Below are 26,166 nucleotides of genomic sequence, written 5' to 3' on the forward strand. Positions count from 1 at the left end.
ACTTTATACTAAATATGTAATTTATGGAGATATTACATATACATTTTTTTATGTTTGTGTGTTTCCTACACAGAGCAATGAGGTAGGGGGAAGCTACCATATGGAGAAGGAGGGCCTTAGAAGAAGCTTGGACCTCCTTGAGGAAAGCAAAATAAAATTGGACTGCCTTGTTACTGACCGTCATCCCCAGATACAAAAGTTTCTAAAGCATCGTAAAATCAACCACTATTATGATGTGTGGCACATGGCGAAAAGTATTGCCTTTCAAATATTCATTTCAAATATTCATGGTTTAAGTAGCTATCCATATTTTTTTTTTGCGTCTAATTTAAATTAATTCATCAGGATTGTCAAAGAAGGTGGATAAAATTTCCAGAGAGAAGGACTGTAGTTTGGTGAAGAAGTGGCGTAAGAGCATCACCAACCACCTGTACTGGTCTGCCACCAGCTCTGATTCAGCACCAGAGAAGGTTGCCAAATGGACCTCTATCATGAACCACATTCAAGACATTCACACACATTCTGACCCAGCGTTCCCTAGGTGTCAACATGAACAAAGAGTGTCAAAGGATCGTAGCAAGTGGTTTCATCCAGGTGTGTAACCTCAATGTGTTATTTGCCCAAAAAAAAAAAACGTCAAAAGCATTAATGTGGCATTTTATGTAAATCCTACAATATTCATGTTTTTTATCAATAACATAACACTGATCCCCCCTAGGTTCGACAGCACTGAATAGGCTTCACAAGGTCCTGATAAATAAGAGAGTCCTTACAGATGTGAAGAAGCTGAGCCCACATTACCAGACGTCAACTGTGGAGTCATTTCACAAAGTCACCTTGCACTTTGCACCCAAAAATGTCGTCTTCCCCTTCATTGGAATGCTATGCAGGTATGCCTTCTCCCTCACAATTTGAACATAGATCAAATTAATAGGGCTGTTCTAAATAAAAGGCCTGAAAAGAAGTGCATTTCAGTTAGTTTACATAATGGTATAGCTGTACTGGTTTAAAATAGTATTTTTAATATTTTCATAATTTTAATGTTAAATAAAGATGTTGACTTATTCACAATAGCAATATGTGTTTTTTTTCCTTGTCCTTTAGATTGTACCTTGCAGCAATGCACTTCAATGAGAATGCTGTCCGGCAACAAATGACAACATCTAAAGGGAAACTTGTGTACAAGCTTCTCTTTCCAAAGGCCAAAAAGGGAGGACATACCGTCAAACCAGTAAAAACAGATCCAACATTTTGTAAGAAAAATATTTATTTTAAACAATACTTACAAATGTGCAAATAAACATAGTACATTTTCCAATAAATAAAAATAACTTCTTATAATTCACAGGCTATGCCATCAATTTGATGAATACTGTATTTGAAGAGATTGTCCACGATCCCCTTCCATATCTTAATGCCATACAGCAGATTCCTGTGCCTCCAGACTTGTCTGCTCAGCACGACAGACCTTCCTTGAAAGTAGCCATTGCTCAGCATGTGTCGTGTTTCAGTCAAGGGGGGGTCTGAATCAAGCATATTGCCCTGCAGCATCAGGAAACTCCCTTCTTATGCGCAGCACTACACATGAAGGGATGACGACAGGTACACTTCGTCCAAGGAAACCCCAGCACCAGCTGACAAACCACCTGTAGGCAAAGTGTCTGCACTGCCTGCAGGGAGAGAGAAACACATATTGTTTGTGTTAGTATTCATTTTGTTTGTATGTTTATTTTGTTGACCAGTCATGGGTCGTCTTTGTATGATGAGACACAATAAAAGTCTCATATCAATAAGTGTCCGTCATTATCGCAAGTTTCTTCATTTCTAACATTTCTAGATAATCTAGTATGGCTGTGCAATGCACTAAACTCATAATGTAATATGGATCTAACAGAGCCAAATTCTATTAACACAAACTGTAACAAATGTGTGAAATTGGCATTACCTTTCCATCCCTCTGATTCTAACAGGCCCATGGTCAGCTCTATAAACATTCATTGCATTTTGTAAAGAATATATATTTAAGCACACAGGTTCAATGTCGGGATGGTCTATCATGCATGATATGTCATTAGGAGCATGGTTCATTCTTGTGACCTGCAAAAGAAAAAACATAATGGCACTGTTATTTACAGTAACATTTAATCATTTTTAATTAGCAGAAATGACACAAATAGAAAATTCTATACAGTGTAGTTTTGAAAAATAATTCTATCCAGTGTAGTTGTGAAATACCTGTGGTATTTCCATGCAACATATATTTTCTCTCGGGGGACATGCGTGCACAATTTCCACAAGTACACCTGTAAAAAGATATTTATAGAGATTGATGTAAGATTATGTTACTAATAGGCTAAGTTATAGTAATAACATTTGTTGCATAATAGCGCTTTTCTGAGTATTCAAAGTGCTTTTTTTTTTTTTTTTACATATGAAAGGGTGGCTTGTATACCATTACTTTGTTTGGCTAAATAAATCGACTTTTAAATCAGTACTCTACTGTCAAACTCAAACGTTACTGTACAAACAACATATTTATATATGGAGTTATAATATATTATATTTGTGTATTTCAGTACACTATTTAATGCATTATATTGATCAAAAGTGATAGAGTAAAAAAATCTATTTAAATTAAATGCTGTTTTGAACTTTCTATTCATCAAAGAATCCTGAAAAATAAGAAGAAATGTAGCCTGGGAAAACCCAGACAACTTCCGGCAAATTTAGAATGGTCTGGTTTTAACCAGGCTAGAAGAAATGTATCTTGAGCAGCAAATCATCATATTAGGATGATTTCTGAAAGATCATGTGACTCTGAAGACTGAAGAAATTATGCTGAAAATTCACAGGAATAAATTAAATTAAAAAAATATATTAAGTTTCTTTTAAATCGAAATATTTCACAATATAACTGTTTTTGATCAAATAAATGCAGCCTTGGTTAGCGTAAGAGACTTACCAAACGTTTGAAGTTAAAATGGGTATTAATCACATCTATTTTCTCTAGAATTGCTTAATATATTTGTCAGTCCTTAGTTTTTTTCACACAAACAAAATCAAAATTGACTTGTATTGTAAATAAAAATTCAATTAAAACTGTTCTAATAAATGTTTAATTAAATTATTTGAAAAATATATATTTTTAAAATCGTATTACATTGATCATTTGTGCTCTGTGTAAATACATCTCGAGACTCAACATTTAGTTTTAGCCGTGTAAAAGTAAGTGTGTTATTTATCATTTAACACACTTTTTAGCAACATATTACCACTTAACCCTGGGTTACTTCAGGTGGATTGCTTCTCTAGGAAGAGGGATAAGTGCATTGCAAGGGCTCAGTGGGGATGGGGAACTCATCAGCTCTCCAGTTCAAGCACAGATTTGATGTTTCGAGCACAGATATACTTCCACCAGGGAGAGCATTCAGCCACAGTTAAAGTTTAGCCTGCTTACTCTAGACTATTTTAATGAGTCTTTTCACACAGCCTTTGAGTTCAACAATGGAAAATCTGACCATGCGCCAAACATCAAGGACACTAGATTGTGTGCTCAGCCGGCCTGGCCCCTTTAGTACCTGTCAGTTCTAAGATTTTCTTGAATTGCAAAGTCATTCCATCATATTCAACTTAGAAAGCATGTTTTTGGTCGATTCATTTGTCAACATAATGATCATGTGAATGTGTGATCTGTTGGCAGTTGGAGAGCCTATTAATCGCGAGGCGTGGGAATGGTTCCATAATGTGGTCGGGGATGGACGATGCCCTCTGGTGGACACATGGTGGCAGACAGGTAAAATGAAATCACTGCATCTGTTCTCGTCCGTGTATACCCCTGATCTTTAATCTGGCAGCTCTGATCAAATTTACTATGCATGGCTTTATTCAGAAAAAATTGATTGTTCACAGGCTCGCTCTCTCTCTCTCTCTCTCTCTCTCTCTCTCTCTCTCTCAATTCAATTCAATTCAATTCAATTCGCTTTATTGGCATGACATACATGGGTACATATTGCCAAAGCATTTCATAAAGCAAAACAAATACATACATAAAACACATTCACATTTATATTTATATATACATATATTAATAATATTATTAATCTGGACGTGTTCACTCAGTACATCTTAATTTGTGGCATTTATAGATATGCTGTGCTATATAAGGGGAAGCAGGTCCTTCACCGAGTAAGATCTTTAGTTTTTCAGGATCATGGAGTGACTGGAACTCAGGGATAATGTGTTGGATTTGACTATAGAGTGAGTCTCTGAGGGGTGTGTATTTATCACAGTGGAGGAGGAAGTGTGTCTCCGTCTCCACTGCTCCTGATCTACACCAGAGAATGTCTAATATGGCGAGAAGTTTCACTCTCACTGAACTTCCGGCTTCTGAACTGGTTGCAGTTCCTCTCTGATTCCATATGAGGGCGCTCACAGGACGAGTGCAGAATGAATGGAGGTCTATGGCGCTATACCAATAAAAATCCACTTTTCTCAGGATATAATTTTTTATCTAGTAATTTGAATGTTGTATTCGAAAGGAAATGCAAATAAATTACACATTGCTGGGTGTTAGATTTTTTAGAGTCACTTATTTGCTTTAAAAAGTCTTTTAAAGTGTCAATGACGTCATACACATGTACGACCAGAGATACTGCTTAACGGCAATCCTTCAGTCGCTCTGGTGCTTTCGCGCTCTGCACTTTCTTTTCTCTCGAGGCATCGACAACACAACTGACACAGGTAAATACACGTGCTAGAAGAGTTTTTGTTTTGTTTGTTTCTGGTCCCGCTTCAGATGACACGATGCCATCAAGCGGGATCTCTGGTCGTAATCAGTCCTTCACTGACCAATCAGCGTTCATTAGCAGAATGCTAGCGTGTTATGGACAACAACAACTCAACCTGTAAGAAATCAAAAGGACATAAGTACTCGTTCATTCAACTTTCGACCTAAAACCCATGTTGAACTTGCAAAATCTACAATCATTTCTGAGATTTCTCAACGGCAATCGGGTGAAAGAGACAAATTTAGCCGTCAAGCCCCATTGACTTCCATTCATTTTGCACTCATGGCGATCGCCCCCAGTGGAACTCTGGTGGTACTACAACCAAAATTCTGTACAACAGGGCTTAATAGGGAGTGGGCAGGCTCTCTCTCTCTCTCTCTCTCTCTCTCTCTCTCTCTCTCTCTCTCTCTCTCTCTCTCTCTCTCTCTCTCTCTCTCTCTCTCTCTCTCTCTCTCTCTCTCTCTCTCTCTCTCTCTCTCTCTCTCTCTCTCTCTCTCTCTCTCTCTCTCTCTCTCTCTCTCTCTCTCTCTCTCTCTCTCTCTCTCTCTCTCTCTCTCTCTCTCTCTCTCTCTCTCTCTCTCTCTCTCTCTCTCTCTCTCTCTCTCAATTCAATTCAATTCAATTGTGCTTTATTGGCATGACAATTGTTGCAATGTATTGCCAAAGCATTTCTAATTCTTACAGAGAATCAACATATGTACATACATTAGATAAATATATAAATATAATAATACATATAAATAATATATATATATATATATATATATTTTTTTTAAAGTAAAAACAATCAACAATCAAACATTTAGAATTCTAGGAACAGTTTAGAATTCGGTGTGTGTGTTGGTGCGAGTGTGTGTGTGTGTGTGAGAGTGTGAGTGTGTGTGTGAGCGCATCACTGATTGGTCGACTCCTCCCTCTTTTTGTGGCAGGCATTAATATATCTTGCTGCTAGTGGGATACAATCTCTTTTTTCACCTAATAGATATTGAAGTTTTATTTTATAGTTTAATTTTACGAAGTCGGGGCAAAGTATTTGGAATTTGGGATAGAAAGTGTTTCTGATTTGTTGATAGTTTGGGCAGCTGGTGAGGAAGTGTGTCTCTGTCTCCACTTCTCCAGTGGTGCAGTACGGGCAGATGCGGCTCTCTCTGGGCAGCCAGTTCTGTCTGTATCTGCCCGTCTCTACGGTCAGTGTGTGGTTGCTCAGTCTGTACCTCGTCATTCTTCTTCTGAACTCACAGTTTTTCACTGCGCTCAGGTATTCGGCTGTTGTGTAGCTTCTGTTTAGGGCCAAATAACATTCCAGTTTACTTTGTTTTTGTGTTGTTTCAGTCCAATAGGTCAAGTAATTTTCTCTTTGTGCTTTAATAATTTGATTGGGCCAAATTGTGTGGATGAGTGTGTGTGTGTCCTGAGGCTGGCTGTTGTTAGTGGTGTTAGTGTGTGTTTGCAGCCTCAGGATCAGCTGGATCAGGGGACTCTTATCAGAGTTCACTTCATGGTTTTTAAGGGCTTTAAAATGATAAGAGTTGGGGTCACTCATTTTTAGATGTTTCCAAAATTTGATGGCTCGTTTCTCAATGTGTATTAGTAGAGGGTATTGGCCTAATTCTGCCCTGCATGCGTTGTTGGGCGTGTTCCTCTGGACTCTCAGGATACTCTTACAGAACTCAGCATGCAGGGTTTCAATCGGATTTTTGTCCCATTTGTCGAATTCATGATTTAAGAGAGGACCCCAAACTTCACTGCCATATAGTGCAATAGGTTCAATCACTGATTGGAATATTTTGAGCCAGATTCTGATTGGTATTTCAAATTTAATTGATTTTTTGATGGCATAGAAAGCCCTTCTTGCTTTCTCTTTCAGTTCATTCACGGCCAAGCTGAAGTTTCCGTTTGCACTGAATTTCAACCCGAGGTATGTGTAGTCGGTGGCATGATCTACTCTGGTCATACCAAGGGTGAAATTGTGCCTCTTTCCCTGACATCTGGGTCTTTTCTGGAACGTTATTATTTTAGTTTTAGTTGTGTTAATGGTCAGGGCCCAGGTCTGACAGAACTGATGCAGGACGTCCAGGTTCTGCTGTAGACCCTCTTCTGTTGGAGACAGCAGCACCAGATCGTCCGCATACAGGAGGAACTTTATAGAGGAGTCATGTAGTGTGAGGCCAGGAGCTGCTGATTGGTCTAGAAGATTTGCTAATTCATTTATATATATATTGAAGAGGGTCGGTGATAGTGGGCAGCCCTGTCTCACACCACGCCCTTGAGTGAAGAACGCCGTTTGTTTTTTTCCAATTTTAATTGAGCATTGATTGTTTGAGTACATTGTTTTAATTATGTTGTATGTTTTGCCCCCAATACCTGATTCTAGAAGTTTAGACAGAAGACCTTCATGCCAAATTGAATCAAAGGCCTTCTGGAAATCTACAAAGCAAGCAAAAATTTTAGTTTTGTTTTGATTAATTTGTTGGTCGATCAGGGTATGCAGGGTGAAGATGTGGTCTGATGTTCTGTAATTTGGTAAGAATCCAATCTGACTTTTGTTCAGGACATTGTGCTCTGTGAGGAAGTGAACGAGTCTTGTGTTGATGATGCTGCAGAACATCTTCCCCAGGTTACTGCTCACACAGATGCCTCTGTAATTGCTCGGATCTGATTTGTCTCCACTCTTGAATATGGGCGTTATGACTCCTCTATTCCAGGTGTCAGGGAAATGACCAACACTCAGAACCAAGTTAAACAGTTTTAGCAAAGCCAATCTGAAATTGTGTTCTGTGTTCTTCAGCATTTCATTGAGGATGCCGTCTGGTCCACTTGATTTTTTAATTTTTAGTGCCTGGATTTTATCAATCAGTTCATTTTCTGTGATGGGGTAGTCTAATGGGTTTTGGTATTTACCAATTGTATGTTCCATATTGATCATTTTTTCATAAATTTGGGTTTGTTCTGGGTTAATTTTTAGCTTGCTATAAAGTTGTTCAAAGTGATTTTTCCAGGTGTCTCCATTTTGTATGGCTGTTTGTTCATGCTGTTTTTTATTCAGAGAATTCCAGTGGTCCCAGAATTTGTTTGAATGTATAGATTCTTCAATGGTTTTGAGTTGGTTTTGCATGAACTGTTCTCTCTTCTTTCTGAGTGTATTTTTATACTGTTTAAGTTCCTCACAATATTGATGACGCAAATCTACATCGTTTGGTTGTCTGTGTTTTTGATTTGATAATTGTCTTAAATTTTTCCTCATTGTTTTACAATCTAAATCAAACCATTTTTCATTCTCTTCTATAGTTTTGTAGATTTTCCTAGAGGATTTGAGATTAGATAAAGTTGCCAAATAATCAAATATATAATTTATGTTCTCCACGGCCAGATTTACACCATCTCCATCGCGAGGATAAACTCTGCAGAGGAAGTTGTCAATGAGTGAGCACACTTTTGGATGGTCCATTGCTGCCACATATTTTTCTGTGCTGTTTTGTGCCCATCTGTATTTCTCTCTAATGTTGTACAGCTTACTGGGTTGTAGATGTATGTTTGTATTTTCTGTCCTTTTTAGATACACAGTAATTTGGCTGTGATCTGACAGGGGTGTTAGTGGTTTGACCGTGAATGCTCTGAAAGAGAATAGATCTAAATCTGTGATCATGTAGTCAACTGTTGAGCAACCATGAAATGAACTGTAGGTGTATCTCCCCAGAGAATCCCCTCTCACCCTGCCATTGACGAGGTACAGACCGAGGCTTCGACAGAGTTCAAGTAGAACTTTCCCGTTCTTATTTACTTGGGCATCAGAATTATATCTTGGGAAATTTACAATGTTTTGTGGGAAGTTCTGTCCAAAAATATAGTTATTCCCATTATCTGTAGTGTAGTCAGGGAGGGATCCCGTTCTGGCATTTAGATCCCCACAGATTAACACACTTCCCTGGGCCTGGAAGTGGTTAATTTGACTGTGGAGGGTTTCAAAGATGTCTTCATTATAGTATGGAGATTCAGAGGGAGGGATATAGAGAGCACATAAGAATACATCTTTTGTTGTTTGGATAAGGTGCTTGTTGATTTTGAGCCAGATGTGTGATTCTTCTTTTTTAACTGTTTGGACGTATTCATCAATTTCTTGTTTGTGCCAGATTATAATGCCCCCTGAATCTCTCCCCCGTGTGATGCTTTGGTGCTTTCTAGAGGATAGAGATGTTTCACAGTATCCTGAGGGACAAAGAGTGATGTTATCAGTTCTGCGCCAAGTTTCCTGTAGTATAATTATGTCCATGTTTGATATGCTTTTTTTGAAATCTAAAGTATGGGGTTTGTAACCAAAACTGGATGAATTAATACCCTGTATGTTCCACATTGTAATAATTAATGATCTCATTTTGTCAACAAGTTTAACAATTCTACAATCTTAATAGTGCTCTAGAGTAAAACAAACCTAAGTCTAACATAGTGTCAAAATATACATGTGTGAAGGTGTTTTTTTTTTTTTTTTTTTTTTTTTTTTTTTTTTTTTACTCACGACTACTGTTCCAGCCGTGTGCATATGAGTTTGAGAAGGTCCTTAATCTCTGCTAGGCTGGAGTGGCTCGGCCCTTTCAGGGCTGCAGCATAACTCCGCTGCTCTTGTTGCTCGGGCCGGTGGGGGTGTGGATGAGGACCAGGCCGCTGTCCCGCTGAGATGCTGTTGTTCCTCACTGGAGCTGCTCTGGATCTTCTGGGGTTGTGGGGCCTGGAGATAGGGTCCTGTGGCGCAGGGTGATGCTGCAGTGGTGTAAGCTGATGGTGGTAGAGAGCAGGGTGTGGAGGTCCAGGCCATGGGTGGTGGGGTCTAGGATGCAGGTGCGGAGGGGCAGGATGTGGGTGGTGAGGTCCAAGGCGGGGGTGTGGAGGTGCAGTGAGTTGGCGATAGGGTACAGGCCTCTGGGTAGGGGCTGTATTGTAGGGCTCAGCTGAGTGTGGAGAGATGATGTTTTGTGGTGCTGCGTGAAGAAAGCGTCTCGCTGGCTGAGGGGTAGATGCTGCTCTGGTGTTCTTTAGGAGGCTGCCAGGGGTTCGGCCCAGGGCCACGTCTTTAAGTGTTTTAGCAAACACATGAACACAGTCTTTATGGAGGTGGACGTGGTCATGTAGGTGGTGGACGTCCAGTGTGGGATGATGTGCCAGGTGAACATTTGGCATTCCAGCACATCTACGTGAGATGTCCATGTTTGCTTTTTGTATGGTAAAAGGATGGAAGTCTGATCTTGGTAGGATGGTGGAGATGATTACTTTTGAGGTTGGGAAGGTTTGTGTAGCTTTAATGGCCACCCGTGTCACTGATTCTGCCACTCGCTCTTGTTGTGCCCTTATGTCATTCGTGCCTACATGGATGATGATGTGGCTAGGTTCACCCAAATTTTCCCTGTTCAGTTGTTGTAGGGCATTATCTGTTTTTGGGCACCAGAGTTTTAATGTTTTGTGGCTTGGAAAGAGCTGTTTTTCGTTGATGAACTTGCCATTTGAGTCAATTAAGATGATGACTTCTGCATTCTGTTGGTCATTTTCTTGCTCTTGGGGGCCGTGTGGCATCAGTGATGCTGCTGGAGCGCTGGACTGTGGTGTCAGAGTGTGGGATTCTGCTGCTGCTGCTGGTGTCTGGGTGGAGGGAGATCTGGGCTGCTGCTGCGTGCAGGTGTGTGTGAGGCGTTCTGCCTGTTCTCTCAGGTTTTGTATCTCTTCTTCTCTGAGCAGCAGCTCCTCTTTGACTGTTTTTATTTCTTTACTCAGGGTCTCTCTGTCCTGCTGCAGTTTTCTTATCTCTCCTCTCATCTCCTTAACATTTGCTTCGAAATACATTTGCTTTGAAACATTTGCTCTCTCTCTCTCTCTCTCTCTCTCTCTCTCTCTCTCTCTCTCTCTCTCTCTCTCTCTCTCTCATTAAAACCACACATTGGTGGTGTTCGCCGAAGCGTCGGGATGGCGTCCCTTGTGACGGGGGGAGAGCCACCTGTTTCACGGCGTCATGGAGTCCGTTGTGTACCTGCTCAGGGTGTGTCGGTGGAGGACGTGCTGCTGGCTAGTTAGCAATGGGATTGTGGTAAGTGGCTTCACCGCTGGTGAAGTTTTTATATCGAATGTACCCCCGTTTATTGGCAATGAGAACTTTTCAGTCTGAAGAGGAGAGTATTGCTCAGAGTGATGAATCATGTGAAAGTGTTGAACTAAGACTTCATAAGGAAGATAAAGTGAATGTGGTAGAGGAACGTGAGGTCTTGGAACACAGTGCAGCAGAAATAGTGGTAGAGAAAGTAAGTGAAAGTGGTGTTTGTGAAGGGATCAGTAGGCCTATTGAAAATACTGAAAGCTCAAATGATATTGAAAAACGTGAGGACTATGGAATGAAGGATGATGATACATTTTCTGAGTTATCTGACATTTCTGAGTTTGGGTCACAGAATATAGATGAAACCTACTCTGTGCAAGAGATTAATGATTTTTTGGATTTGACGTTTGGAAAAACTGTTGAGGTGAGGGATTTTTTTCCGGATATAGACAAATTCATATGGTCAGTGGTGTCAATGCAGAAAGTTGTTAGTTATGAAGCCCTGTGTAAAAAGAAGAGATTCAGGTTGAAGAAAATAATAGCTAAATTAAGGAAAGAAAAAAGAGCTTTACAAAAATAGAATGCTCAAATGCACAGGGTGAATTTCATACTTTATTTCATGTATCTGTTTACATCATTTTTTCTCTTTTTCTATCTTTCTATGGAACTTCTAAAACTAGGTTCCTTAAATATAAATGGGGGCAGAGATAGGAATAAATTAGCTATGATTTCAGAGTTTGTTAAGCAATTTGATATAGTTTTTTTGCAAGAAACGCATACAAGTAATGATAATGAGACTCAGTGGGGTATGTGGTGGGAAGGGAAATATGCTCTTAGCCATGGAACAAATACAAGTGCTGGAGTAGCTATTCTTTTTTCCAAAAAATTGAATGTAAATATTCTATCAGTAGATGAACTTGTGAAAGGAAGAGCACTTTTAAGTAAAGTAGAGATTGAAGGAATAACATTTGTCTTAATTAATGTATATGCTCCTAATAATGGACATGAACGAGTGGTCTTTTTTATGGAATTGAGATCAGTTATTCAGAAGTTTGATGATACTGTGTGCATGATAATTGGGGGTGATTGGAACTGCACAACAAATTTCATAGTTGATCGGAATGGAGAGGAACCACACAATCAGTCAAGTATGCAATTGTTAAGAATTATAAATGAATTTGACTTAATAGATTTGTGGAGAAGTAGGAATGTAGGAGTTAGACAATATACTTGGTTGAAGGTATCAAGTAATCAAGTTAGTGGTGCTCGGTTAGATAGATTTTATTTGGGGAAGATTTGGAATAATAAGGTAATGAATGTTTCTATTTTGCCAAATGGTTTTTCAGATCACCATATGATTGCTTTTGATTTTAATTTAAAAAAAAGTGGTAAAACCTGGTTATTTTTGGCATTTTAATGTCAAATTGTTACAAGACATCAGTTTTTGTGAAAAGTTTAAGTTTTTTTGGGATGATTGGAAACTTAAGAAAGACACTTTTGAAAATCTTGGTCTATGGTGGGATGTAGGTAAAGCTAATATTAGAATTTTCTGTCAAAACTATACTTCACATACCACTGCATTAATGAAAACAACAGTTAAAAGTTTACAAAGAGACATTGCGTCCTTGGAGAAAGATGTTTTAATTAATAATGGATCTGTGAATAATGAAAGATTAAATAAGAAAAAAGAAGAACTGGGATCTTTTTTGCAAGAAAAAGTAAAAGGAGCACTTATAAGATCAAGAATTTGTTCAATCAAAGATATGGATGCTCCTAGTGCATATTTTTTTAATTTGGAAAAGAAAAGTTTTTTACAAAAACAGTTGTGCCATATAAGATGTCCTAATGGGAGTATAACCTCTGACCCTCTGGAAATGAGAAAAATTATAATAGATTTTTATTCTAAATTATATTGTGCTCAGAGTTGTGATTCTGAAAGTATTGTGGACTTGCTTTGTGACCTGCCTCAGTTGAGAGATGAACAAAGAGTATCACTGGATGAACAAATAACTTTGCAAGAGCTTACAGATGCAATGGGACAATTATCTACTGGAAAATCCCCAGGAGTGGATGGTTTACCTGTGGAGTTCTATCAGGCTTTTTGGGAATTATTTGGACAAGATTTTAATGAACTGATGACAGATTGCATCAAAAGAAAGACATTACCCATGAGCTGTTGCAGAGCAGTTCTATCATTAATTCCAAAAAAAGGAGACTTGGGACTATTAAAAAACTGGAGACCAGTGTCGTTGCTTTGCTCGGATTACAAAATATTTTCAAAGGTGCTAGCAAACAGACTTAAGAAATATCTACATGTGTTAGTTCATAGAGACCAGTCCTATTGTATACCTGATAGATCAATTATGGATAATTTATTTTTATTGCGTGATGTGATTGATTTTAATCAAAGTAATAGTTTTAATTTAGGAGTACTTTCGCTTGATCAAGAGAAAGCTTTCGATCAAGTTGATCATGAGTATCTTTTCACTGTTTTAAAAGAATTCGGTTTTGGTGAAAATTTTATATCTTATATAAAGTTGTTGTATTCTAATGCTTTTGTAATGGTCAAAGCTGGAGGTGGATTGAGTGCACCTATAAGGATGTCCAGGGGTATCAGACAAGGCTGTCCACTTTCTGGACAGTTATATAGTCTGGTAATTGAACCATTTTTGTGCCAGTTAAGAAAAGAACTAACTGGAATTTTAATTCCAGATTTAAAGAGTACATTTAAAGTATCCTTATCAGCGTATGCTGATGATGTCACTGTGTTTATAAAAGGTCAAGATGATGTGAAAGTTTTAACAAAAATTATCGGAAAATATGAAAGAGCATCCTCAGCCAGAGTTAATTGGGGAAAAAGTGAGGGGTATATTATTGGTAAATGGGAAGAAGTAGGACCTCCAAAACTACCAGGTGGTTTACATTGGGGTAGAGAGGGGATAAAAGCATTGGGTGTGTTTTTGGGAAATGAGCAATTTCAGACGAAAAACTGGGAGGGATTGCTGGAGAGGGTGTCAGCCCGATTGTCTAAATGGAAATGGCTATTACCACAATTGTCGTACAGAGGGCGAGTCTTGGTCATTAACAACTTGGTGGCTTCGACATTGTGGCATAAAATGACAGTTATGGAGCCTCCATTTGAGTTGGTTTGTAAAATACAAAGGACAATCGTGAATTTTTTTTGGAGTGGGGCACACTGGATCCATGCTGCAGCGCTTTATTTACCTGTCTACGAAGGAGGTCAAGGGCTGGTGGATGTGAGAAGTCGGTTGATGGCTTACAGGATACAAGCAGCACAAAGACTTTTATATCAAAAAGACTTAGCTTGGGCCCATACTGCTAGACTTATTTTGAAGAACGCAGGTGGGCTCGGGTTGGATAAGCATTTGTTCATAATGGACTTGGGCAAGGTGAGTCTGTCAGAGATCACTCCCTTCTATAAGTCAATGCTTCAGGCCTGGAAAAAAGTTTTTAAAGTGGATCGAAGTAGTGAAGATACAGGACACTGGACTATGGAAGAACCATTATTTTTTAATCCGACGATCCAAACAAGGCTTTTGTCTTCAGTAAGCGTATCTTCAGTTTTGAAGAGTCATGGGGTTGTGAAAATGAGACACCTCTTGGATGATGATGGATGGAAGTCGGTTGAAATCCTAAAGGAAATGACAGGACTGAAATCTGAACGTCTTGTCTCAAAACTGATAGAGGAGATCTGGAATGTTTTACCAAGTGTGAACAGAGCGTACATTGAAAGGAGTCGACCGATGGACTTAAGAGATACAGAAGAGGATTTTCCAAAAATCAGAGTGTCTCCAGTTATACTTGAAGAGAGAGTGGAAGAAAATATGGACTCAATTCTGTCTTTTGATACTCCTCAGCTGAATTGTTTTGAATCAACATCAAAGAAAGCCATTTACTATTCTTCAGTAAAAGTCACACATCAAGTTTCTCTTAAGAGAATAAAGGTTTCGAAGTGGCCAGGTTTGTTGGGACCAGACTTCCTTGTAGGGCTGTGCAATTAATCGAATTTCGATTTCGATTTCGATTTTGCCTCCCAACGATCACCAAAATAGTACAATCGAGAAAAATCGATTATTTTGCCTTGCGTTCTGAATGAAACGCGCACGCGCACATCCGCCCCTCCCGAACCCACAAATCTCTATGAGGTCGTGAGTCTCGTGTGCATATCATCCGCTGGAATTTAAAAACTCGGCGCGAGTAAAGATGGCAGAAGGAGGGCAGTTACAGCAGCGTTTGGTGAGCAAAAAAGGCAAAACCAACTCCGTTGTCTGGGAACATTTTGGCTTCGAGGAATCAGAGGATAGCAGAAATATGTTTCGTGCAAGATTTGCTACATGGTAGTGTCTGCAACGCAAGGCAACACCACGAATTTGTTTAACCACTTGAAAATTAAACAGAGTGACCTATGACAATCTAATAAAGAAACAAAAACTGACGAGAGCAGGGGAGCCGTGTAAACGTCCTTTTTTTCCTTCATATTTTTCAAATAATTCTCTCTTTGTAAACTTTGTTCAATGCATGCGAGATTGCGAGTGCTGCCATATTTTCGAATATGACCAGTCGTTTTCACCGTCATCACGCGGGTTTAGTGCTTTAGGGTTTAGGTTTAGAATGAGAAGCCGCGCGCGCTGTGAGAAAATGTGTCTCTGTGCGTTCTTCCGAGAGCGCGCACACGTCTCTCAGCGCGCAAATATTGAGTTCTCTTTCAAGTCTTGCTCTTAAACGGACAAACTCACACAAAACGTATGTCAACATGTCCATCTTGATGAGTATCTTTGCAGACATAGTCTGTATATGCCTTAAGTGAACTTTATACAGTCGATAAAGAAGACGCGAGGTCTTAAAGGGGCAGTATCCTTTACTGCTGTCTGTTTAATGTCAAACAACAAAAGACAAGGACATCACTCACTGCTCTTGATTGAATAGCTTTTGTAAATTTAATAGGATTAATCTTTAATTTATGCACTCAAATATGCAATGTTATTTTACATTTGATACATTTCTGTACCTGAAAACTAATGTTAGACGTACATGAAAGCATAGCCGAACCATATTGTTGATCTTATTTATTTGTGGTTATCATTTTTACGTGAATACTTTTATACTTTGATTCGAATATATGTTATATTATTTATTTTAATAGTTCAAAAAGTACAACAAATGTTACAATTTCAATTGAATTGTTGAAAGGTGTATTTTTAATAAATACAACACATTCCCAAAGTCATGTGAAATAATCGTGTTACATAATCGTGATTTCAATATTGACCAAAATAATCGTGATTATGATTTTTTCCATAATCGAGCAGCCCTACTTCCTTGTGAGGGACAGGTGGAGAGCCCTGTATAAGCCTCCCATAGAGAAGAGGACGGCAGATCTGCAGTGGAGGCTTATTCACGGGGCGATAGCTACAGACAGACATGTGGCGCACCTGAATCCAGCAGTGGGTGGTGAATGTAGATTCTGTGGGGAACAGGAAGACTTAGAGCATTTATTTTTAAAATGTGGAAGATTACAAGGGTTTTTTAATTTTCTTAAAGATTTATTTAAGGAATTTGATGAAGAATTTTCTGATAGATTATTTATTGGGGGTGTTAAGTATCGGTATTCAATGAGGAGGATGACATGTTTGTTAAATTATCTGTTGGGAACAGCAAAATTGTCAATCTGGAAAACAAGAAAGAATAAAGGGGCACAACTTGGGACTACTGAAGTGGAAATGATGTTTAGAAAATTAGTGGGTGGAAGAATCAGAATCGAATTTGCTTACTATAAACTTGTGAATAATGAAAATGATTTTTGTGATATTTGGGGTTTTAAAGATATATTATGTGTGGTGTTTGAGGGTCAGTTGGTTTTGAATATTTAATTGTTTAATTTGGGTTTGTTTTTTTGCTTTTTTTTATTTTTTTTATTTTTTTATTTTTTTATTATATGATTATTGTGAATATGTATGAGGCATAAGTTGTTATAAAATAAAAGTGTTTTTAATCCTCTCTCTCTCTCTCTCTCTCTCTCTCTCTCTCTCTCTCTCTCTCTCTCTCTCTCTCTCTTTTTTGCATTTATAGCAGGTTCAATTCCTCAACGACGCAATAGCATGTCCACCTCAAAAGTTAAATTTTTTTAAAATTGTAATTCACAACAAAAAAAGTAATATGATATGAAGCGCCATTGAGATATAAAGTGGAAATAGCTAGAAATAAAGTTGCGATTGTGAGATAATAGAGAAATTAAAAAAAACAATTGTGAGATATTGTCAGGTCCGGCCCAAGCCTTCATGGGGACCTAAGCAGAATTTTATTTGGGGGCCCCTTCAGTGCTACTATTACTTTATCAATTTTATTAGTTTTGCTTACATCATACCAATGTCTGCCTGCCTGGCATGATTTTACCCTTAAAAAGTAGCTAAATAAACCAGCTGACTATGCATTTACTGTAAATTCAAAATTTACTTTGACTTGTATTTCATTGCAGACAATATGAACACAAAATATTTCATGTTTTGTCTGGTCAACTTCATGTCATTTGTAAATATGCATCCTTTCCTGTCATTCAGACCTGCAACACATTTCAAAAAAAGTTGGGACGGTAAAGCATTTACCACTTTGTAATGTTGCCATTCCTTTTCACAACACTTAAAAGACGTTTAGGGACTGAAGACACCAAGTGATGAAGTGTTTCAGGTGTAATTTTGTCCCATTCTTCCTGCAAACAAGTCTTAAAGGTGAACTATGTAGGATTTTTGCAGTAAAATATCCAGAAACCACTAGGCCAGTGTTATATATTTTGTTCAGTTGAGTACTTAGAATATCCCAAATGTTTTAAACTATTTGTAAATCGTGAGAAATTTGCTATTTTAACCAAGGAACCGGGACGTGTGAGCTATGCGTGTGAGGGAGTCGCCTGTCGATTGCGTCATACCTGCGTCACCCTCGGTCTCCGGTTTTATTCAGTGAAACACTTTACTCTCACTGCAGTGTGAACAAGTGTCATAGCAGCCGCCGAGCGAACGTCATAACTTCCTTTTCAACACACTCAGATATATCTAATACGATAAACAGAGCTGCGTTACCTCAGACTCATGACTGGAAAAGAGGAAGTAGCGCCGGCAACCGTGTCATGATAAAAGTCCCGCCAGCGACTATGCCATAATAACAGTCCCGCTCTTCAATCGCTCCTGCGGCCTTGCTCAGCTCCACAACACTCGCTCCTGCTCTACTTCAGACTACAGTAATGTTAATAATCGCATCCATGAACATGATTTCTGCTCGAGTCCTATCCTGATTATTTTCCACCGGCTGTGAGGTGAAGACCACATGTCCCGAGATTCTGCGCTCAAACGTGCCGTCATCAAACTACGCCTTTGTTTTGAACAGGCGACCTCTAGTGGACGGAAAAGTTACATAGTGTAGCTTTAAGGTGGGCAACAGTACAGGGTCTTCGTTGTCGCATTTTGCGCTTCAAAATGTGCCACACATTCTCTATTGGAGACAGGTCGGGGCTGCAGGCAGGCCAGTCAAGTACTGTTCCTCCGCAGCCAGGACTTTGTAATGTGTGCAGAATGTGGTTTTGCATTGTCTTGTTGAAATATGCATGGACGTCCTTGGAAAAGATGTCTTCTTGAAGGCAGCATATTATGCTCCAAAATCTCTATGTAATTTTCAGCATTAATGGTGCCTTCACAGAAGTGCAAGTTACCTTTGCCAAGGGCACTGACACAACCCCATACCATGACAGACCCTGGCTTTTGGACTTGTTGCTGGTAACAGTCTGGATGATCCTTTTCTTCTTTTGTCCGGAGCACACGGCGTCCATTCCTCCCAAAAAATACCTGAAATACTGATTCATCTGACCACAGTACACGTTTCCACTGTGTGATGGTCCATCCCAGATGCCTCCGAGCCCAGAGAAGTCGACAGCGCTTCTGGACACTAGTAATATAGGGCTTCCTTTTGGCACAGTACAGTTTTAACTGGCATTTGTGGATGTAACTACGTATTGTGGTACTTGACAAAGGTTTGCCAAAGTAGTCCTGAGCCCATGTGGTGATATCGCTTATAGATGAATGACGATTCTTGATGCAGTGCCGCCTGAGGGATCAGAGATCACGGTTGTTCAGCTTAGGCTTGCGCCCTTGTCCTTTACGCACTGAAATTCCTCCAGATTCCTTGAATCTTTTAATTATGTTATGCACTGTTGAATGTGAAATATCCAAATCTCTTCCTATCTTTCTTTGAGGAACATTGTTTTTAAACATTTCAATAATTTTCTCACGTATTTGTTGGCAAACTGGCGATCCTCGGCCCATCTTTGCTCCTAAAGGATTAGACCTTTCTTGGATGCTGCTTTTGTACCAAATCATAATTACAATCACCTGTTGACATCACCTGTTTCAAATCACATCATTATTTAACCATTTTACCTCATTACTAGCCCTAAATTGCTCCTGTCCCAACTTTTTTTGAAATGTGTTGCAGGTCTGAATGACAGGAAAGGATGCATATTTACAAATGACATGAAGTTGACCAGATAAAACATGAAATATTTTGTGTTCATATTGTCTGCAATGAAATACAAGTCAAAGTAAATTTAGAAATCACTTTTTTTCTTTTTTTTTGCGTTTTCCATACTGTCCCAACTTTTTCTGATTTGGGGTTGTAATAATAAATGTATTAACATTAAAGGGATAGTTCACCCAAAAATAACTCACTTTCAAGTTGTTTTAAACTTGAATGAGTTTCTTTTGTCTGTCGAACATAAAAGTTATTTTGAAGAAAGTGGGAGAATTGCTGGTCTCCAGTGACTTCTATAATATAGTCAATAGGGACCATTGTTATAGTCAATGTGCCCACTTCCGGTGTATTCGCTAAGAAAAGCAGAACAGCACGCAAATGAGTCATAATCGGAAAAAAACATTACAATTGTGAAATAAGAAGTCATAATTGTGAGATATAAAGCCCTAATAGTAAGATATATTCATAATCTGAAGGGGAAAAAAATGTGATTGTCAAATAAAAAGTCCTTATTGTGAGATACAAAACCCCAATGTAAGATATACTCTTATTTTTAGCTCTTTACTTCCTGGCAAGCTGAATTCTATAGTAGTATGTTCTAGATAATTGTTAGCAGACTGTCCTTTTCAGACCTAAACAAGGGTTATATTTATCCTTTGCTCTGCCTGGTTCTGCCTGGATCCAATGCACTCAGCTTCTCATTTCTTCAAGGAAAGCTTTGTATTACGGACCTTGATGGATGTCAAATTCTCTTCTGCAGCTGGAAAAAAAAGAGTAATCCGTGCTGGAGCATGTCCAATTTCCTCTGAGGCACTCTTTTGTAGAGATTTTTACCCCCTGCCATGAAGATCAACTGAGAGACAGGCCCTCTAAATGCACGTGTTTTAGTCATGTGGAATAATCACCAACCTTTTGGTTTTTCAACAGGGACAGATAATAACAGGAAATGATGTCAGTGGAGCTCTGTGCATCAGCCAGTCGTGGCCTGGAATGGCCAGAACCATATTTGGAGACCACCAGAGATTCGTGGATGCATATTTTAAACCCTACCAAGGTGAGCAAGACCCCTGGGGCTCTTGAAGCTCCTTCTTTTTTATAAAAGTTATGAAAAAGAAAAGTTTGGATACTTGTTGAATAATGTTATTCCTGACTTTGACTTAAGGAATGTGAGCATGTCCTGGCTGGGAAAATGTCCAAATAATTTTCAGTTATTTCATTATTTGCAAATAATGTTTAGTGGATTTTCAAATGTGCTTTTTACTTCATAAAAAGTTTAAAATCAAAGTTGACAGTTGATCAAAGGAATAAGTTGATCTTAAGTTGTTAATTGATGCCATGCCATAGGTCAGTATTTTACGGGTGATGGGGGGTACCGCACCAAAGACGGTTACTACCAGATCACAGGACGAATGGATGACGGATGGATGCATCAATGGGCATCGACTGGGAACCGCTGAGATAGAAGATGCACTGGTGAGACCCCAAGTTCCTTTATCATAATCATAAATCAGTATATAAACATACAATAATTTTGGTTAAATTGATCAGGCCATATACAAAAACATAAAAAAAAAATATATATATATATATATATATATATATAATATATATATATATATATATATAAATTTAATTTTTATTTTTTTTAATATACAGTGAGTATATATATATATATATATATATGTATATGTGTTTGTGTGTGTGTGTTGTTCTAGAGAGTCTGTTTTTACAGAGCTGCAGCAAATGTATACTACTGTTCATAAGTTTGGGGTCAGAAACATAAAAAAAAAAAAAAAAATTAATACTTGTATTCAGCAATGATGCACTGTATTGGTCTAAAGTGACAGTAAAGATGTTTATAATGCTGCAAAAGATTTATATTTCAAATAAATACTGTTTTGTTTTTACTTTCTATTCATCAAAGGATCCTGAACAAAAATGTATCACTGTTTCCATAAAAATATTAAGCAGTACAGGTGTTTTCAATATTGATAATAAGAATTGTAAGAATTGTTTCTTGAGCACCAAATCAGCATATTAACATTATTTCTGAAGTATCATGTGACATGGAAGACTGGAGTAATGATGCTGAAAATAAATTTTTCCAACACAGGAATAAGTTATATTTTAAATTAAAATATATTCAAATGGAAAACTGTTATTTTATTATAAAATTTCACAATATTACTGTTTTGATTAAATAAATTACACAAAGACTTGTTTACTGATGGTAACTTAATGTCATTAAATGTAGAATTTTTCAGATTTTTGCAAATTAGGCATTTTATTCAATGAAGCACAACATTAAAAGAAATTATGGGAAGGAATTAGGAAATTATAGGAAGGGGAGTTGTTGGTTTCAATTGATGAGGATATTTGGGACAAAATTTGTGAAAATGCTCAAACAATATCGGTCTGTAATCATACAAAAGCATTTCAACTGAAGATTTTACATAGATTACATATATCTCCTAACAGTAGACATGCTTTTAATAGTCCCTTTTCCCCGTTTTGTCTCAAATGCAAGACCGAAATTGGCCCTCTGACCCACTGTTTATGGTCATGTTGTCTGATAAAGAAATATTGGAATAACATACTTTATGATATGCAAATGATCCTAAGTATAAATTTGGAACTGGACCCCTTGTCACTGTCACTGGGCTTGCCTACTGATGATTGAACTTCTGTGGCTAATAGAAGACTTTTGTAGCATGAAAAAAACATTATTTTGCAATGGATTATTGACAAACCTCCCTCTGTAAAAGGATGGGGAAAGTGTTAATGGAAATGATACCATTGGAATACCTCATATGTAAAATCCACACTAAGACTTTTTTCACAAAACATGGGAGCCATTTTTAAATGATCTGGACCCGGGAGTCGCAAAAAGAATTGGGGGGATTTTACCAATGAGCATTTTGTGAGCATCTGTGAAAAAAGGCAATACAATTTTAAAAATAAATATATAAATAAATGCAGCCTTGGTGAGCAAGTTCAAAAACTTTTCTGTTTCTCTGGCATCAGGATGAGCATCCAGACGTTCCTGAGACTGCAGTGATCGGAATTCCTCATGAGATCAAAGGAGAAGGTAAGGCCCCCAGCAATCTCATCTTTTCTCATACATGAGCCATCTGGAAGAAAAGCAGAGCCCTTTTGACCCAATTCAATGTGTGCTTTACAACAGCCTTGGTCATTTGTGAAAAGAACAGAAATAACCGAGATAATGAGCTGTCACAAAATATTCATTGTTTAAAGTAAATATAATCAGATGCCTGTTTACATTTCTCTCACTTTCTCTTCCTCTCTTTCTCTTTCACCAGTTCCATTTGCATTTGTAGTTTTAAAAGAATCTGCTACTGAGAACCAGCAGGCTGTTGTGGAAGAGCTGAGACGCTTAGTGGCTACTAAAATAGCTAAATATGCCATCCCTGATCATTTCCTGGTAAAATCAGTGACATCTTTTATTGAAACGTATTGTACAGTGTTAATTGTTAATCTATATTTATATATTCAAGAACATTTATATCAGTAGCATGATTATGACCAAAATATGTTGTCTATCCGTCTGCACAGATGGTTTGAAGATGTATTTGTTTTGTCAGCTGTGAAAGCATCTCTGCTCTCTTTTTTAAGGTTGTGAAGCGTCTTCCTAAAACACGCTCTGGAAAAATCATGAGGAGAATCTTGCGAAAGGTCGCCATGCAAGACACTAGCAACCTGGGGGACGTCTCCACGCTGGACGACCCCTCTGTCGTTTCAGAGATCGTTGAAGCCCAAAAACACTACAAAAATCATGCAACTAAGAAGTAGAAAAAGACTGTTGAGATGTTGCCACGTTTCATTTGAGGACCTATGAATATGATACTGTGATGATGACAAGGAAGTGCAAGTAATTCATGTGTAAATGTGAGAGTAGCAACACAGAATGCATAATTTGCAGGTTAAATGCTTGCACCTGAATCCTGAAGGTTTGTACAACTTGGTCAAACATCTTTTTAAACATGAAGCGTTTTGTACAGTGTGCTTCCTGCAGGCTGAGCCTGGATGAGATTTGCTGTGGAACATCAGTATTTTGTTCTTGAGAGAGGATTTTATTTTTAAGGTCCTCAATCAGTTTGTCTTTAGACAAATCTCTCCTCTCTCATATTCTCCTTTTTTCTTTGAAGCCTCTTTGGAGTTTTATGCCTTCATTTCCTAATGTTTATGACAAAATAAACATGATATGACTAATATGATTAATATTCAATCAATACTAAAATGACATGACATGATATGATACATGCTTCACATATTATAAGTGGAAGTATTTTTAATATTTTCTTAGGATAAGAAATCTTTATTTTGAAGATGGCTACAAGAAGATTTCGCAAAAACCATAAAAGTTCCTATACTCAGCTCTGGCAGCCTTATTCATAAGTTTAACATTTGTTGTACCAGAAAACCTTTGAGGGTGTTGACGAAAAAGCACAATATCATTAAGGGGAATATTATAGTTGATCAGAGCAACTTAGAAAAACCCTCAATTTACTGCCAAAGACTTGCAAGATGACCTAATGAAAGGAGGGGGGGGGGATTCAGAGCGGAGTATAAGAAGAACATTAGACAAGCATGGCCTTCATGTTGAGACATCTTGCCGCATGCCACTCGTGACCGAGAAGAACATAAAAGGCTGACTTGAAAATGCTAAAATTAATTACCTGTGTAGTTCTAGAAGAATATTTAATGGAGTGATCAAACTGGAACTTTTTGGACTCATGGATCAGCTGCTATGTCTGGTGCAAAAAAGGCAAAGCTTATGAGCAGAAGAACACCATCTCTATGGTCAAACATGAGGCGGTCCAGTCTAGTTATGGGGGAGCTTTGCTGTTGCAGGAAGTGGAAATCTTGACTGAAGGACTGTCACATGGTGTCTTGGTGTTGGTTCATGTTCATTGTTCTTGGTTCATGTTTTAGTTTATCATGTTCTTGCTTTGTTTTAGTGTCTTGTTCACAGTCTTGTCATGCACTTCCTGGTTTTGTCATGTTTCAGTGTCATGTGAATCCCATGCCCTCATGTGATCTTGTGTCTTGTCCTGTCATTGGTTCATTGTCTCATCACTGTTCACAGGTGTCACTTGTCTTGTCATTAGTCTGTGTGTGTATTTTAGCCCTCATGTTTGCCATGTGTCTTTGTCTGTTATTAACGTTGTACCCGTTGGTGGTGAGTGTTCTCAAGTCTGTTATGTTTAATCAAGCCAAGTTTATTGTCAAGCCAAGTTTTGTTTGTTGTTTTGCCAAGTTTTGAGTTAGTGTTTGTTTTATGTTTGGATAAATAAATGCTGCACATGGGTTCTGAACATTTGCCTCCAGTGGAATTATGTTACAGAATAACAGACCTACAAAATGGACCCAGCAGTTGTATCCTTGCTTCGTCTACGCCAGGGAAACCAAGCCATAGAGAACTATGTGGAGGAGTTTTGTGGACTTTGCTACCAGGTGAACTTTAATGATGTTGCCCTCAAGGGTATTTTCTTAAATGGACTTAATGACCTTTTAAGGTATTTGATGCCAGAGAGCAATTCTCCAGGAACTCTAGCTGGATATATTGACTATGCACTTCAGTTGAGTGGCTCATCTTTTACTGTGGGAACGGTGGATGAGGAGCTCCACGTTCCCACAGTACTCTCCACCCCAGTGAGCCCAGCCCACGTCCATGCTCCAGCCCACGTCCATGCTCCAGCCCACGTCCATGCTCCAGCCCACGTCCATGCTCCAGCCCACGTCCATGCTCCAGCCCACGTCCATGCTCCAGCCCACGTCCAGGCTCCAGCCCACGTCCAGGCTCCAGCCCACGTCCAGGCTCCAGCCCACGTCCAGGCTCCAGCCCACGTCCAGGCTCCAGCCCACGTCCAGGCTCCAGCCCACGTCCCCGTCCAGGCTCCAGCCCACGTCCCCGTCCAGGCTCCAGCCCACGGCCCCGTCCAGGCTCCAGCCCACGGCCCCGTCCAGGCTCCAGCCCACGGCCCCGTCCAGGCTCCAGCCCACGGCCCCGTCCAGGCTCCAGCCCACGGCCCCGTCCAGGCTCCAGCCCACGGCCCCGTCCAGGCTCCAGCCCACGGCCCCGTCCAGGCTCCAGCCCACGGCCCCGTCCAGGCTCCAGCCCACGGCCCCGTCCAGGCTCCAGCCCACGGCCCCGTCCAGGCTCCAGCTCACGGCCCCGTCCAGGCTCCAGCCCACGGCCCCGTCCAGGCTCCAGCCCACGGCCCCGCTGTCCCACCCAAGAAAATTTTGGGGGGGGGCAGGGGGTACATGGAGGCCATGAAGGCCACGCCTCTGTGGGCCCCTGAACCGCCATTACCGCCATGGCCTGATGAACTGCCGTTGCCGCCATGGCCTCCCACGCCACAGGGTCCAGGTCCGCCCACGCCACAGGGTCCAGGTCCGCCCACGCCACAGGGTCCAGGTCCGCCCACGCCACAGGGTCCAGGTCCGCCCACGCCACAGGGTCCAGGTCCGCCCACGCCACAGGGTCCAGGTCCGCCCACGCCACAGGGTCCAGGTCCGCCCACGCTCCCAGGCCCGGCCGTGTCATGTCTGGGTCCGGTGCCCCTGCACGGGCCTGGCCCCCCATCCCTCCCCCAAGACCGCCCCCCAAGACTTTTTGTTAAGACTCTTTGTTAGGTTATTGATGTGTTGGTGTTGTTTGGGCGTCAGGGGCCGCCCATAGAGGGGGGGATCTGTCACATGGTGTCTTGGTGTTGGTTCATGTTCATTGTTCTTGGTTCATGT

General features: G+C 39.6%; 2 protein-coding genes across 4 annotated transcripts in view; both read left to right on the forward strand.

Annotated features, from left to right (window-relative positions):
- LOC307135847 (uncharacterized protein) overlaps positions 1-2,664 on the forward strand; it is a 24,652-nt gene extending 21,988 nt beyond the window's left edge. Inside the window, exons 13-17 of one of the 2 annotated variants that reach the window (XM_079832535.1) lie at positions 74-254; positions 346-594; positions 719-890; positions 1,105-1,253; positions 1,349-2,664. In XM_079832535.1, the coding sequence (XP_079688661.1) occupies positions 74-254; positions 346-594; positions 719-890; positions 1,105-1,253; positions 1,349-1,527 (930 nt within the window). In that variant the 3' untranslated portion in view covers positions 1,528-2,664. The remainder of the gene's footprint in view (positions 1-73; positions 255-345; positions 595-718; positions 891-1,104; positions 1,254-1,348) is intronic. The other variant, XM_079832536.1, reaches the window with a different exon arrangement.
- On the forward strand, positions 1,365-24,732 carry LOC307135848 (acetyl-coenzyme A synthetase 2-like, mitochondrial). Of its 2 annotated transcripts, XM_079832537.1 has the most exons (7): positions 1,365-1,701; positions 3,701-3,793; positions 20,326-20,452; positions 20,743-20,871; positions 22,423-22,486; positions 22,719-22,840; positions 23,032-24,732. In XM_079832537.1, exons 3-7 carry the CDS (start codon positions 20,345-20,347, stop codon positions 23,206-23,208), a joined length of 600 nt encoding a protein of 199 aa, XP_079688663.1. In that variant the 5' UTR covers positions 1,365-1,701; positions 3,701-3,793; positions 20,326-20,344; the 3' UTR covers positions 23,209-24,732. The 2 variants fall into 2 exon arrangements, with proteins under 2 accessions (XP_079688663.1, XP_079688664.1); XM_079832538.1 differs by lacking the exons at positions 1,365-1,701; positions 3,701-3,793 and adding an exon at positions 10,730-10,857.
- Positions 24,733-26,166: the final 1,434 nt, after the last annotated feature.

This window comes from Gobio gobio (genome assembly GCF_949357685.1).
Source record: "Gobio gobio genome assembly, chromosome: 13".
NCBI lineage: Eukaryota > Metazoa > Chordata > Actinopteri > Cypriniformes > Gobionidae > Gobio > Gobio gobio.

What these genes read in the sequence shown, in the direction of transcription:
- LOC307135848 (XM_079832537.1), top strand. Translation starts at nt 20,345, where the DNA reads ATGATGTCAGTGGAGCTCTGTGCATCAGCCAGTCGTGGCCTGGAATGG. An exon ending in TCATGAGATCAAAGGAGAAG is followed by an intron (nt 22,487 to 22,718) that starts GTAAGGCCCCCA and finishes CTCTTTCACCAG; the next exon opens with TTCCATTTGCATTTGTAGTT. An exon ending in CCATCCCTGATCATTTCCTG is followed by an intron (nt 22,841 to 23,031) that starts GTAAAATCAGTG and finishes CTCTTTTTTAAG; the next exon opens with GTTGTGAAGCGTCTTCCTAA.